A 16,233-nucleotide genomic window follows, 5' to 3' on the forward strand; every position below is an offset into this window, starting at 1 on the left:
ATATGGAACAACCCAAGCACAGAATTTCTTTCTGTGGGACTTTAAGAAGACTGCTTCCAGGTGTTTTTAAAAGCACAGTGATATAGTTCACACAACACTACTTTACCCTTTTTTTGCAAAATGAAATACGAGCCCTACTGCTGTGTATCCAGGTACAGGGGACTAACTGGCAAGTGGAAAACCACCCCACCCTGACATTACCTTTGCAAATGGAAGGCAATCTTTGTCTGCTTCCTTGTCTTTCACCTCGAAGTCATAAAGTGCTTTGCACTGAGGTGGAGGCTGAGGTAACGGCTTGATAATCTGCACAAAGTTGGTGGGGAAAAACCCATGGATCCCGTTGACTTCCCCGTGGTACCAATTTTCATCCACTTGTCGTCGCAGAATGATGATGTCCCCTTTGCTGAATTTAAGATCTCCAGGCTCTTTCCCTTCGTAGTTGTATAATGCTTTGGCACATGGTAACTGAGGTATACCCTTAAACAAAAGAGATGAGTTTTAATGGAAAAACATCCCCAACGTGTCTGAAAACTTAACTGTGTTATCATTCCTTTCAAGACAAGGTCAAACCAACATTTTGCCCTCGGAAGAAAAAAATCTCACATAAAAAAATTATACATGTGTCTCACCAAAAAACAGCAAACAAACAAATGTCACAGTGAAATAAGAAGAGTCGACCACCCATGCACACTCCTTGGGATTTAGCCTTCTACTCCTAAGTCTCATTTTGTGGGGTTTGTCTGGAGTATTTATTTAATACATGGAAATAGAACTGCTGAGTCTGGCTCCCTGGTGTAAAATTCAAAAACTCGTAAAAAAACGAACTTATTGCCTGATAGTAACTACCTTGTTCGGCAGGATACATGATAAGCATTGAGAAGAAAAATTTAAATAGAAGCACAATTCATTCACTTAGTGACTGCTCTTCAACTTGGTGGCTAAGAATCAGAGTTTGGCTTTGGGCAAAACTTTCCCAGCTGCTTTTAATGTGGACAGTAGGACCTATTGTCTCATGAACTCTGGTATTTATTGAGGGTCTGCTATGTGCCAGGGCCTGGAATACAACCGTGAGTCAGAGAGCCACGGCTGCTGTCCTCTCAGAGTGTATCATCTGTGATCATAGAGACATACGGTCGTTCACAATCTGTGTAAGACCCTTCAACTTTGCGCTTTCCTGGTTACAGAGCACCACTGGGTTGATATGCTAATAGTTGAGGTTCTGAATGTTACTAATTGCATTCTGATTTTAAATGACAGGTTTAAAAATTGTGTGTGCGTGCCCCAAGGCAACCTAGTCATCAAATGGGTTAAATATGGTATTTCCCAATGGCACTGGAGGTGCCCCTTCTTGAGCATCAGCTGTCACTTTAAGAAGAGCTCTGGCCTAGCTGGGACACTGCTGCCTATCACTGATTGGAAGACTAAATGGCAGATCAAACATGTATATCGTAATTCACCGGATAAGATTACCGGGCTCCTGCTTTTCACATAGTTATTATTCATTCACCCAGAAAACATGTATCGCAGGCAACATGCTAGTAGTGCTGAGAACTGAAAGAGGAATAGGGCTCAGTTCTTATCCTTAAAGGACAAGGTATTAGATGTAATTATAATACAGGGTAGTGAGTGCAATGATAGAGTTATGCTAGGATACGGAATTCAACAACAGAGATATGACAGAGGTGCTTTAGAAAGCACAGGTCTGTGGTGGGTGAAAAGTGAAACACTTCCTCGAGGAAGTGACACCTGAGCCAATTAAAGGACACAGGAGTCCGCCAGGCAAAGCTGGAGTGGAAGAATGAGAGGAGCGGGGCCACTGCAGGCAGAGAACACAGCCCCAGCAAAGACATGGAGCGTGCTGTGCAGCGGGAGTGGGTTTTATACAGAACACGGGGATTTACAGAACGTGGTGTTCCCGGAGAGGGACTGTGGAATATCAAGTTAGGAGAGGTGAGCAGAGGCTTGATTGTGGAGAGTCTTGAATGACATGTGAAAGAGCTTCAACTGCCGCGTCCCTCAGGCAGGGACAAGCCACTCCCAGGCTGGAAGCACAGCCAGCCATGAGAGGAGCCGTGTGCCAGGCAGATGAGTCTGGCAGCAGGATGGAAAGCGGACAGGAAGTGGGCTGGCAGGCAGACAGCTCTGTGCAAAGCACAGGCCTCAACTAGTTGAAATCGTTTTTAAGTCTCCTCTTTCTAATGAAGTCGAGCAAGAGGGAGCATTACTCATGTTACTACCCTCTCCCTAGCCCCCGCCCCCAAAAAAAGAGCAGATGAAAGTGTTACACCCTGGATGGCAACAAAACTTCATAATATAGTTAAAAAAAACAGTTTGGTTTCTAGTCAGAGATTTAGAGTCCGACCTACTTATAAAAGCCAAACTTTTTTTGTTAATTTTGTTTGGCTGAAGGGGACCAGCCAATTCTCGGATCTCAGCATGCTATTGGCAGGCGTCTTGTCTTGGCTTGGCCTGTAGGATGTTGTGTTTGGTTCATGAGAGCTGCTCTGGAGGCCAATACTCCCGGAAGACAGGGGTTGAGCCTTCCAGAATCCTGGGACCCTCATTTACCCTCTGACTTCGGGGCCCTGCCTTAAGATCCTGCCTCAAATGGCCTGACTCCTGCTGCCCATCCTTGACCTAATCTTGTAAACAACCCTGCTGCACCCTTTGGCTTCCCCAGAAGGGAAATGCCCATCAGGAACTCGGGTGCTTCACAATCCTGTGAATTTGGGTCATATTCCATTCAAGGTCCAACCTTAGGGAAGGATTCTAATCTCTGTCTACTCTCATGGAGAGACCTCCCTACATTCTCTTCTTTACTATGTCTTTCTTGAAGTATGGTTACCACAATTTAACAATATTTCCCAAGTCAGGTTTGAGGAAATAACAGTAAATAAACACAGCAATAAATATTACTGTGAGAGCCCAGCCAGCATGGCTCAGTGATTGAGCGTCGGCTTGTGAACCAGGAGGTCCTGGTTCGATTCCCGGTCAGGGCACATGCCCGGATTGCGGGCTCGATTCCTAGTGGGGAGCGTGCAGGAGGCAGCCTATCAATGATTCTCTCTCATCACTGATGTTTCTCTCTCTCTCTCTCTCCCTTTCCCTTCCTCTCCGAAATCAATAAACATATATTTAAAAAAATATTACTATGAGGGAGAGAGCAAGAGTGATCAAGCCAGAGACAGAGCACTGACAACGACTGCAGTAAACGAATTCTTGGAACACACCATGATCGGACAGCAAAGGGCACCTTTTGGGAGCCCAAACTCCAGAGCCAAATGCCTGGGTTTGCATCCCAGCTCAGCCACTTACAGGCTGTGTGATCTTGAGCAGCTTGACCTTTCTGTGCCTCATTCTCTTCCTCTGGGTCGTTGTGAGGATTCAGTGAATGAATGTATGAAAACCACTACAAATGGCCCAGCAGGCAGCAAGTGCTACGAGCGTGAACTATCATCATCATCGTCATCACCCAGAATGAAAAGCCTGTTCGCCAGGGAAACACAGCACCTGAAAACGCATTTGTCTCCATGCAGCTGGACGCCTTTCTTTTTGGACGGATTCACATAGCAATTACATTTTAACACATATTCACTGTAGAACAATGCAAAGAATGCTCCTCCTAGGAAGTGTTCGGGCTTTCGAAACGTGCACTTCTGAAGCCCACATTTGTTTTCTGAGTGGAATCCATTCATCTTCTGGTTGAACAGAAGAAATTACAAATTCACGGACATGCACCGTTTAATAGGGGATGGCGTTTTAGATGTGGCTGTAGTTCATCTTGACAGGGCTAATGTAAGGCACTGGATGCCTGCATGAATTAATTGAAAATCCTATTACAAACTTGGTGACAAATAACTCTATTCACCATTACGGCCTGTTCTCTCGATTTCCCCCCCGCCTCAATTAGCTCTTTTTGGCCTACTCTGCCCAAATCCATGCCAGCCCAATCCATGCACCGAGATACTGAGCTAGCACTCTTAGAAACCATTCTGAACTGCTCCTGGAGGAGATCTGTAACATTCCAAACTGCCCACAGTGTGGTTCTTTGGTGATACGCTGATGTGGGAACTGAAGGAATTTATTCCTTCACAGATCACTTCCACACACCAGCGGCCTCGCAGACTTACTAACGTTTCCACCTAAAATCATCCGTCATGCTTATCACAATGAGCGGCAAGGATAAAACCTATCACAGGGGCACCCATTATGGTTAGCCTAGTTACATCTCTGTGACTGCAACCTGAAATGCACTCATTCACACTGACTTGCTAAGGTTATTTCAATGATCAATAACCGCAGAGAAAGAGTCATAAAGCTTATGGCAATCTAACCCAGAAGCAGACATTTGTGCATCTGGCTGTGTTTCTCTATGGTGTTCTTTTTCAATTCAAAGAGGCTAAGAAGCCAGTTTGTGTCAAATTTCTCAAAAGAAGGTTTCCCACATGAAATGAAATGAATTCTACTCTGATTTCAAATCAAGCCAAGTTCAGTGATCTTTAAAAGACCTATTCCCACACAGACTGCAGATGATTAAGGCTAAACGGTTAACGACTTGGAAGAACAATAAAAGAATGTATTTTTCTTCTGCAACATCTGAAGGATAAAGTCAAAACACTGGGTTGGATAGCCTAGGACTACTCTTGTGGGTGAAATACAACCCAGAGCTCACGGAGGCACTGCCTTCTCATTCATCTCCTTGGAAAGGTCGGGGAGTCATGTCAGCACCCAGGCCCTTTGCCCTCAGTGCCTTCGGCACGCTTTCCGAATGGCCGCCTTTCTTCTGCGTCCTCTCGTCAGGCCACGGCCCCCGAGGAGCTGCAGAGCTTACATTTCACTTGGCTCCACATGAAAGGGAGGCTTAAAAGGAGAGAAAGCCAGAGAGAAACCAACTCCGCAGTCTAACCTGGGGTTTGCAGCTGTCACTCACGCTGCCAGCTTTATCAAAAAACTTGGCAATTTAGACAGGGGAGGCAGTATAACAATTCTAAATCTAAAATACATTTCAATAAATGATGACTCTCTTGCTCATAGAAAAAAAAAATACCTATGACAGTGAGCCAGTTTTACTTCTCAGATAATTTTTGCTTCTATGTTATATGTACAGGTATTTTATCTGATATTAAAATCCTCATGAGATCAGCACACAAATATTTTTGATGAAATGCTTTACCCTCCATTTCTGTACCATCAAGTGCATCCCAATATATCTGGCAAAGTACTACTTGATGATCTAGCTGAGAGTCTAACAGGTAAATAAAACATTCACTGACAATTTATTTTATAGACTCTAAATGCCAATGCTCAGATATAAATGCAAGACAGCCTCCTGAAATTCAAATTCCTTCATGCATTTCTTACTGCTCCATAAAGTAAAAAAGATTCAATGACCTTCTAAAAAAGAATATCTAGAAGATACTCTGGTCATGGGAACAGCAATAAACTGTGTATAATTTAGTAATTTAGTTATAACTAAACTGGCACAAACTCAGGCTTATTCCAACTTGAATTTCAAAAACTACCAAGAAAGGATTGAGGCACAAGGAAATCACAGTAATAGGAGGTAATGCACACAAACAAATAAGTAGCAAAATGGGTTGAGGAAAGGATTTTTTAAAAACGTCCTTTGTCCAACAAAATACATGTCGGCTTTTCTCTAAAAAGTGAAATATCTACCAGGATATAATAACAGTATTTCCTAAAATACTGATTCTTTCATCGTTCATAAGTCTTAAATATTATTCTCAAGATGTCTAGGTTGGATCATCACTCAAATATCTTTGAACCATCACCTGAAATATTTCCACTTCACTATAACAAACATCTAAGATGAACATTACAAGTTATTTTGCAAAAGCAATATCAGAAGGGACTGAGAATCCCATCCTCCCACAAGAGTCAAATACTGAACCAAATATAAATGAAGTTAGTTGAAGTAAAACGATTATGTTCAAACATCAGAGATAAAATAGCAGAGTTTTCTAACAAGAAAAAAAAAGATCTTAGACTCTTTGTTAAATTCTTTCCTATGAACCACAATAGAGAGAGCAGGTAAATGAGTCTGTGTGGGATGGAGTCAGGCACATCCATCCCCTGGGTTCCTCTCTCCTACTTGTCCAGGAGATCCCGAGGGCATACCCAGGAACGCAGTTTGGAGGGCAATGCTGTAGGGAGAGAAGTGGACTAAGGGGCACTGTTTAAGAAATACCCATATTTAGGGGCTGAAAACACCAAGAACTAGAGGTCAGGAAGAGGACCAGCAGAAAACAACCACTGTATCGAAAACAATGCCTTATCCACATCACCCATGTCTTTACAACCTCGAAACGATTCCCAATTATACCATCAACGTTCCAAACAGTGCGTTTTATGGCCCTCCATTTGGACTGACCGTTCCACATCACATTTTCCACACTCAGCAGGCAAGCGAGGCTGCTGTCATCGCCTCCGACCTCAAACATGCCATTCCTCCTCGCTATTGCCCGGATGTTGTGTTCCCCTACAAATTCATGTGTTGCTATCCTGACCTCCAAAGGTGATGGTGTTAAGAGGTGGGGCCTCTGGGAGGTGATTAGGTCATGAGGCTGGAGCCCTCATGAATGGGATTAGCGCTCTTATCAAGGAGGCCCCACAGCGCTCTCTAACTCCTTTCGCCTGTGAGGACACAGTGAGAAGCTGCCAGCGATAACCAGGAAAAGGGCATTCCCCAGAACTCAACCATGCAGGTGCCTTGATCCTGGACTTCCCAGCATCCAGAACTGTGACAAGTGATTTCTGTTGTTTACTGAGCACCACGCAGAGTCTGTGGTACTTTACTGTGGCACAGCCCACTCCTGCACCAACATTCATCAAGAACAGCCCACTCTCCCTCCACCTTCCTACCTCGGGAGCCCCCAGCACTTGTTTATGGGTGATTATACAGTTGCAGTTGATAATGATGCTGCATTTCTTTCATTTACATCTCTATGTCTTTCTAGGAGGGCTGCTTCTGTTGTCTAGAATCAGATGTAAATAAGATGATTCTGGTGTAAGGCCACAAAACAGACTCGTTCTCACATAAAATGGCAGCCTGTGCTCTAGGTCGCAGTGCAGCATTGCCTCCTTGGGGAAGATCCTCCCCACCGACTCCAGGGCTGCAGAAGGTGTGGCTCTGCGCACCCGCAGAATGTCTCCTGCATGCTGCTGTTACGGCCCTGCTCTCACTCAGTTCACAACCTGCTTCCCCCTACTAGATTGTAAAGATGGTAACCTCCGTGAAATCTGGGACCATGTGTCATCCATCTTTATGTTATAAGCTTCTACCTCGGTGTCGGTAAGTAAATTCTTGCTATACAAATAAAGAGAAAAATGTCATGGGTGTGGCTCGGTTGGTTGAGCGGTTGGTTGAGCGTCATCCTCCGAAAGGTTGCCAGTCAGGGCACATGCCCGGGTGGCCAGCTCCATCCTGGCAGGAGGAGTGGGAGGCAGCAGACCAATGTTTCTCTCATACATCGACGTTTCTTTCCCTCCCTCTTCCTTCCTCTCTCTCTAAATAGCAATAAAAAGCAAACCAAACTTTTTTTGTTAACGTTATCTCTACGGGGCTGAGTGTTAAAACGTGGACCCCTAAGTGGAAAAATACCATATCCAAAGAAAAAGCAACCTCAAAGCCCGGCGCTGTGGCTCAGTGACTGAGTGTCAACCTATGAACCAGGAGGTTGTGGTTTGATTCCCAGCCGGGCACATACACAGGTTTCGGGTTTGATCCCCAGTAGGGATGTGCAGGAGGCAGCCAATAAATGATTCTCTCTCATCATTTATGTTTCTCTCTCTCTCCTTCTCCCTTGCTCTCTGAAATAAATTTTTAAAAAAAGAAAAGAAAAAGCAACTTGAAAAACAATTCTAGAGAGAGTCAGGCTCAGCAGGTTTGAATATTTATGTGTTCCTGGTACTCCACATGAACGGCAGACCGTTAGCCTCTGCTTTTGAAACTGTCCTCAGTGCCTCCCACACAGCACTTGGGGGACATGCGACACGGAGACATGAGAGGAGCAGGAACACGGAAGGAGGGACGTCATTCCTATTCCCCAAGGTTGCCGGGGCACCTGGGCACACTAAGGTGGTACAGAAAACCCCGGGGGAAACAAGAGCTGGTACTGCTGACTGGTGTCCACTTCAATAAGCTCTGGAAACACCATACATTCTGGAAACGGGCAGTTGAGTGCTTTGTACTGAGCAAATTGTCGGCGTTTGAAAAATGTGAAATGAATTATGCAGCCAACCACAGCAAACAAATATTTTCCTTACAGACTCACTCGGGAGTTATGAGGAAATAGTCATGAAAATGATTTACGGCTTTTATCTTGGATGGCCTTAAAAAGGGAGTATTCAACAGACAGACAAATCATTAAAGAAAACAAATCTTATTCATTTCTCTAAGGGAACATAGCCATTGAGATGCAGTCACTGAACTAAAATGCAGGAAATTCATACCACTCGTTGCCCTGGATGTTAGGTTTCTGTTTCATCACATGCTTAATAATTACAATAGTATTTTGCAAAGAGCAAGAACATTTATTGAGAAAATTCCCTGTAGTAACAGGATCTACTATCTTGAGAACGTAAGGCAGGATGAGGGATAAGTCCTGGTAAAAGGTCAAGTTTCTATCTCTTTGAAAAACAGCTTGATTCCTGCCCTTCCCTTTGCCCTCCAAAAGCCTCCCACCTGCCCTCGCCAATGTGGGACTAGATAGGAAGGAATAACCATCTGCGTGGCCTTGTCCACTCCATACAGAAACCCAGGAAGGTAGGGAGAGTCAGGAACACAGAGGGAGAGGGGTGTGTGGGAGGAGGTTTCACAATTAAATAAAAAGGGCAGGAAAGGCCTTGATCTAATTCAATTGCCTGGTTTTAGATTGTTTTTTTTTCCCCAGTGCTTTCATGAATATCCTGGAGAGAGTTTACTCATGTAATTTAAACATGACATTAACTGGGGAAAGATGACTCACAATTTCAGAATTAAAACAACATTAGAATACACTCAAACCTATATGGACAATTAAATAAAAGTGCTAAGGCAACTCAACTGGGGAAAATAAAGCCTTTTCAACAGCTGGTTCTAGAATAATTAGAAGCTCTGCGGGGGAGGGGCGGAATGAGTCTTACTCCTACCTCACACATCATATACAAAAATTAATCAGAGATAAATCCCAGAATCACATGTAAAAGCCAAAACTATAAGTTTTCTAGCAGAAAGCAAGGGACAATATCTAAGGGATGAGGTATGCCAAAAAAGAAGCTTAACTAATCATAAAAATTTATAAATAGGACTTCATCAAAACTAAAAAATTCTGTTCATCAAAAAACACAATTAGGGCCTAGCCAGGTGTAGCTCAGCGGTTGAGCATCGACCCAGGAACCAAGAGGTCCCCAGTTCGATTCCCAGTCAGGGCATATGCCCAGGTTGCGGGCTCGATCCCCAGTGGGGGTCATGCAGGAGGCGGCCAATCAATGATTCTCTCTCATCACTGATGTTCCTATCTCTCTCTTCCTCTCCCTTCCTCTTTGAAATCAATAAAAATATATTTTAAAAAACACACAACTAGGGAAATAAGAAATTCAAGGCACACATAGGAAAAATACTTGCAATACATATATATGACCAAGGACATGAATCCAGAAACATAAAGAACTCCTACAAATCAACAACAAACAGCCCAATTTTAAAAAAGACAAAACATTTGAACACACTTCATAAAGATACATACATAGTCATGAATAGGTAGTCAAGATCATTAGTAATCGGGGAAATGCAAAATAACACCACAATGAGATATTATATCACACCCATTGGAATGGTTAAAATTTTTTAAAAGACTGTCTACAGGAGGTCATGGTTCAGTTCCCAGTCGGGGCACATGCCTGGTTTCTGGCTCAATCCTACTAGGGAGTGTGCAGGAAGTGGCTGATCGATGATTCTCTCTCATCATCATAGATGTTTCTATCTCTCTCTCTCTCCCTTTCTCTTCCTCTCTGAAATCAATAAAAATATATTTAGGAAAAAGACTGACAATGTTGTCAAAGATACAGAGCAAACAGAACTCATACATTGCTAGTGCGAGTCTAAAATAGTACAAGCACTTTGGAAAACTGTTTGGCAGTTTCTTATAAAGTTACACATACACTTACTCTATGATGCAACAACTCCAATCCTAGGTATTAACCTAGGAGATAAAAATATATGTCCACACAAAGACTTGTACAGAAATGCCTGCTGCAGCACTATTCATAATACCAAAAACTGAAGACCCAAAATGTCCATCAGGACAGGAGACTAGATAAACACTGGAATCCTTATTTAGAAAAAAAAAAAATGAATTACTGATACATACAAGTGAAAAAAATCAGAATAAAAATTGTATGGCCCTAGCCAGTTTGGCTCAGTGGCTAGAGCGTCGGCCTGCGGACCCGAAGGGTCCCGTGTTCAATTCTGGTTGGGGGCACATGCCCGGGTTGCAGGCTCCATCCCCTGTGGGGGAGCGTACATGAGGCAGCTGATCCATGATTCTCTCTCATCATTGATGTTTCTCTCTCTCTCTCCCTCTCCCTTCTTCTCTCTGTTCAATAAAAACATTTAAAAAATTATATGGTTACATTTACATGCATTTAAGAATAGTTAAAACCAACCTACTGTAATAGAAATCAGAAGAGTAGTTGCCTGTAGGGGGTGAAGAATGAATGAAAGGGAACATGAGAAGAATTTCTGTTATTATCTAGTAGTCCCCCTGCCCTTATCTGTGGTTTTGATTTCCATGGTTTTAATTACTAGTGGTGAACTGTGGTTCAAAAATATTAAATGGAAAATTTCAAAAATAATTCATAAATTTTAAATGGAGCATCATTCTGAGTAGTTTGGTGAAATCTCACACCATCCGCTCCGTCCTACCCAGGACGTGATTCATCCCTTTGGCCAGACCTTCCACACTGCATATGTTCCCCACCCGTCCATCACGTCATAGCTATCTCAGCTATCTGACTGACTGTGGGTATCACAGTGCTGTGAGTCCTTGTGTTCAAGTCACCCTTATAGTAGGCACAGTGCCTACGGCATTCACCTCACGTCATCTCATCGCTTAGGTACTGTATCGTCTCACATCACCACAAGAAGAAAAGCAAGTACAGTACAATTTTGAAAGATTACATTCATATAACATTTACTATAGTATCCTATATAATAAAAGCCTAATATGCAAATTGTCCCCTTGGGAGTTCGACCGCTCGCTATGACGTGTGCTGACTACCAGGGGCGGCGTGGAACAAAGGAAGGCCCCAGCCGGCAGCTGGCTACTGGGGAAAGAAAGGCCACGGCCTGGCAGCCGGCAGCCAGAAGGAAAGCCCTGGCTGGCAGCCAGAAGGCCCCAATGGGCTCTGATCTCCAGCCAGGCCTAGGGACCCTACGTGTGCACAAATTTCGTGCACCGGGCCTCTAGTATTGTTACAATAGTTCTACTGTATTATTAGGTATTATTATTAATCTCTTCCTGTGCCTAATTTAGAAATTAAAGTTTACTACAGGTATGTATGTATAGGACAAAATATAGTATATTTAGGGTTTTGTACTATCCAAGGTTTCAGAGGCATCCCCTGGGGGTCTTGGAACATATCCCCTGTGGATAAAGGGAGACTACTGTAATTTACATCTTGACTGGGATGTTGGTTATCCAAGCATAGAAATCCCTCAGCCCAGCCGACGTGGTTCAGTGATTGAGCGTTGACCTGTGAGCCAGAAGGTCATGGTTCAATTCCCAGTCAGGGCACATGTCCAGGTTATGGACTCGATTCCCAGTGTGGGGCATGCAGGAGGCAGCCAATTGATGATTCTCTCTCATCACTGTGTTTCTATCTCTCTCTCCCTCTCCCTTCCTCTCTGAAATCAATAAAAATATATTTTTTTAAAAAATATTCCTCAAAACTTAATACATTCCATGTTTAAGAACTGCAATTCACATATGTAAATTTTACCTCAATATTAAAATGTTTTAAAAAAACAGTAGCAGCACTTGTAAAAAACAAAAATTAGAAATGACCACTTACAGCAGATCTGCATGGAGGAAAAGATATTAAAAGTACCACAGAAATAACAAGCTACACTGGCCATCAAGAGAGTGGCAAACTGGAAAAAACAGAAATCTGAAGTATAGAGCTTAGGAAGATGGCCCCTTTCCCAAAAGGAATCCATCCCTGAGGTACAGAGATAGGTATCCGTAATGTAGGGTTTCTGCTATAATCTGACCCTGCATTTACGAGCCAATCTCTCACTAGATGTCCAGGATAGATTCTGAGTCCCATAAACAAAAGGAACTGCAGTATTCAGTGGGGAGAGATATAAATGATAAAAGTGTCTGGAAAATATTATGACAGACAAGGTGCAGAAACTGCGATATATTAGTGGGTAGTATTAAAGTAAGTCTTCAAATACAGTAAAAAGGTCTTACACAGGGTAAGTAAGTCAGCTTCATGTTCACTGAAGAAAAAAAATACCGGCTTAAACCGATGTGTGCATTATTTAAACTGGATAAAGGAATTTCCTGATGGGGAAGGGATATTACAATGGATTATGATCTTTCACTGGAAACTCTTAAAAACAGGACAGCTTCACACGTTTGGTTCTGCCCACAAGCAAAGGAACAGATTATAATTTACAATCTCTAATAACGCTATGATTTCTTTGGCAATCAGACCATTTGAAAGAATAATTTTAGCCTTGATAATTTTGTCCTTTCTTTTTTAGGAGTGGAATCTCAAGAATAAAGGTAGTAATGAGGTATGGGCGAGTGAGCAGGGAGGGGACATTTTTTTTTTTTGGGGGGGGGGGAGATGAGAATATGAATTAGCCTGCAGAAATCAAATCAAATGAAGCCAGCTTCAATACTCCAAAGTCTATCACAACCTATTACAATCTTGTTAGGAAAAAAAGAGGCAAGCTCAGCTGTGGTCAAGCACACCAAGCTGGCTTTCATCTCACTACCTTTGCTTACGTTGAAAAAGTAATACATAATGTGTGTTTTTCTGTTACTACCCTTCTAAGGAGTGTTCTGCTAGTCAATTAAATGTCAGGTTTACATAGTGATGATTGAATAACTACTGCAGGATAACACCCTCTTACTTTGAAATGGATCAATGATATAAAACCAATCCTGTGAAACCCATAGGGTAGAAAGAAGGTCTTTAAAATATACTTAAGTCTTTTTATTAAAAATATGCATTATGTTTTGAAATTCTGGCTTTAAAAAGTATTAAAGGTATTAACTGAATGCAGAGACAATCTTAGAGGTGTTTGAGCTAAGCTATTTCACCTCTGAGTAAGTCTATTGTAAAATGATGCTTAAAAAAGACTTGCAAATATTCTGTGCTACTAAAATGAGTGTTACTAGAAAACACCAATTGCCTTTCCTTTCTAAATTCTCCATTACATGACTGTGCAAGAAATGCTACGATAAGGAAAAAAATATCCATTTTGCAATGAATAATTTTACCAAGAGTTATTTTAAAACAAGCAGTTTTATTAAAGCTCCCCTCCAAAAAAAGAGTATTCAAGTTTAAATATATTAATCACCAAAAATAAGAAATAAGAGAAACTTAAGGGGAAAAGCTTTACTAACTAAGCCAATTCTGACAAGACCAAATGCAACTCTTTTATTTTCACTTAAATCATTAAACAGTAGTATACGAACTACAGGTATTTTCAACCAATATAACCATTATATAAAAGTGATATATTAATTTTCACATTTCTAGGTGATTAAATATATAGCAAAGAATATAAAATTAAGCAAGATTCCACATGTGTACATCTGAGACTACTTTTATTAAATATTTAATATGTATTGCATAAGAATATCATTCTATCTATATTCATAATAATAGAAAACTGAGATAATAAGAAAACTGGTAATCTGAAGTGGTCATGGCAACAGATTAAATTACAGTTTTTAACGTGTCTATTCATATAATACACTACATTTGTTTGTTTAAAAATTACTTAACTAAATGTTTCTTTGGGCAAAGCAACTAGTTTTTCATGGTCACTGGGCTGTGAGCAACTTGAGGACAGAGACTGTATCTCACTCTTTTTTGAGTCCAACCCATAGCACAGAATCAACTCATGAGATGACTGCTTTTCTGCTGCCTCTTACTTCATTCCATCCTACAGAGATCTGCCAGATTCACCTTCTTAAATATGTATATTTACCAGATCGTCTGTCTTATCCACTTTTTCTTCCCTTTCTACCAAAATCCGTTCCAACCTTGTTTGGCACTTAAGATGCCCACATTCTGACCCCAAACTGTTTTGTCAAATACTTCACACTCCTCTCCAACAAGAATCCAACAGTCTAATTAAACTAGATTCCCTCCAGTTCCTGTAATATGGTTTCTCTTCTCCCACTTCGGGGACTTTTTTCTGCCACTCACTCTACCCCTAAGAACCCTCTTTCCAACACCTCACGTCCACTTGTCAGAATTCCACTCACCCTTCAAGACACAATTCAAATACCACATTTTCCAAGCCCTTCCTGATTTCCCAATATGGATGTAGAGTCTTCTTTTGAACCCCAGGAGGTTTTGTTTATAGTCCTCTATTGGCTTTATTGTACCTCTTATAATATGCATGTGTGTACTTAAATAATAACCCTACTAGATTGAAACCCTCCGAGGACAGGGATGGTCTCTTATGCCTTCTTGAATCACCTGCAGAGTCTAGTACTATACATTACATATAGTAAGCATATTTACTGAAGTGAATTAGGTCAATCCCGCCCCTGTTGTAAGAGTTGTTACTACAACTCTTCTTCCCACCTACTAGACAATTCAGAGAAAGAGGGGGGAAGTTTCTCCACTTTTAGCTTGTACCTCTGTTCAAGTTGGCAGTCTGTGTTGGATGTCCCACTCGAAGGAATTTTGCTTAGGAAATTTTAGTGGCTATTTGCCTATATGTACCAACCAAGCAAAAGGTCAGGGCACTGACATGGGGTCTGCTTGCACTTTTTTTCTGTTATACCTGACCTAGGCAAGGAAATCAAAGGAAGAGACTTAAATCAAGGCAGTAGTTTGCAGTGGGGTGGGCTAAGCACATGCATTTAATTGCCTGAGTGACTCCCTCCTAAGGTCAAATGAAAATAACAAAAAGTATGCTTTTAAAAAATAAAACCACAGCAGTTCTAGAAAATAGGGAAAACATCCATTAGCATACTAGAAAAATTTCAGGAACATCTAAGCAGAATGAAAGCAAATGGAATCAAAAAAATTTCAAAGGCTGGGTTGAAAAATATATAGGGCATGGCTAAAAGAGATGGTGGTGACCTTCCTCAGGAAGTATAGAGGGGAAAAAGACAAAGATGAAAAATTTTAAAAGTTAAGAGAAATGAAAGATAATTCTAAAAAGATCCAATATCCATCTAAAGTGAATTTCATAAAAGAAGAAAAAGGAGTAGAGACAATAAGGGGGAGAAGCATCATGAAAGAAATACAGTAATGAAAGAAATTTGTCCTCAGCTAAAGACACCCAAAATCTCAGAACAGTCTCAGTAAGGACCAAGCAGGATTAATAAGGGAGGAAAAAGGGATTCATATTCATACACATTTCATTACATTTCAAAATTCCAAAGATAGGAAAAAAATTTGAAATATTTAGGCCAAAGGAGTTTACCATTCTAGAACTAGAATCTGATTTCTTGGTAGTAATAATGGATTGTAGAGAACAGAGCAACGCCTTTAAATTTCTAAGACAACATGACTCAGGAAAACTTAGCAAGCTAAACTGTTAAGTAAGTGTATGGACAACAAAATAAAATAGAACCCCATATTTTTTAACGAATAAAACCTCAGAGAATTTATCCCCTGTGCATTTCAAATGGAAAAAAAAATTATCCAAGGCTGTATCTTCCACTTACCTCCCCAAAACTACAGAAGACTCCTAGAGAGGTGACATGTGATAGAAGAAACACGGATGGCTAAGAAAATGGAAAGGAAATTTACAGAGGAGCCACTGGGCTTAGCGGCTGGATTGGCACCACCTGCAGTGAGGCAGGATCTGCGGACATGGGTTATGGTTCCTTCTTTAAGGAGCCAACCACACTGCAGTAGAGTGTTTATATAATCATAATCCTGCAAATGCTGTTTTTATGGGGCTTCAATTTTCAGAATCAATCTCCTCATATAACAAAGAAGAATTAATTATACCCATAGAATGTTATA

At 41.5% G+C, this 16,233-nt stretch overlaps 1 protein-coding gene across 2 annotated transcripts in view; it reads right to left on the reverse strand.

Annotated features, from left to right (window-relative positions):
- SH3RF1 (SH3 domain containing ring finger 1) overlaps nt 1-16,233 on the reverse strand; it is a 180,789-nt gene that overhangs the window by 61,984 nt on the left and 102,572 nt on the right. For both annotated transcript variants that reach the window (XM_080677041.1, XM_080677042.1), the window contains exon 3: nt 202-477. In XM_080677041.1, the coding sequence (XP_080533167.1) occupies nt 202-477 (276 nt within the window). The remainder of the gene's footprint in view (nt 1-201; nt 478-16,233) is intronic.

This window comes from Plecotus auritus (assembly GCF_963455305.1).
Source record: "Plecotus auritus genome assembly, chromosome: 6".
Lineage (NCBI taxonomy): Eukaryota > Metazoa > Chordata > Mammalia > Chiroptera > Vespertilionidae > Plecotus > Plecotus auritus.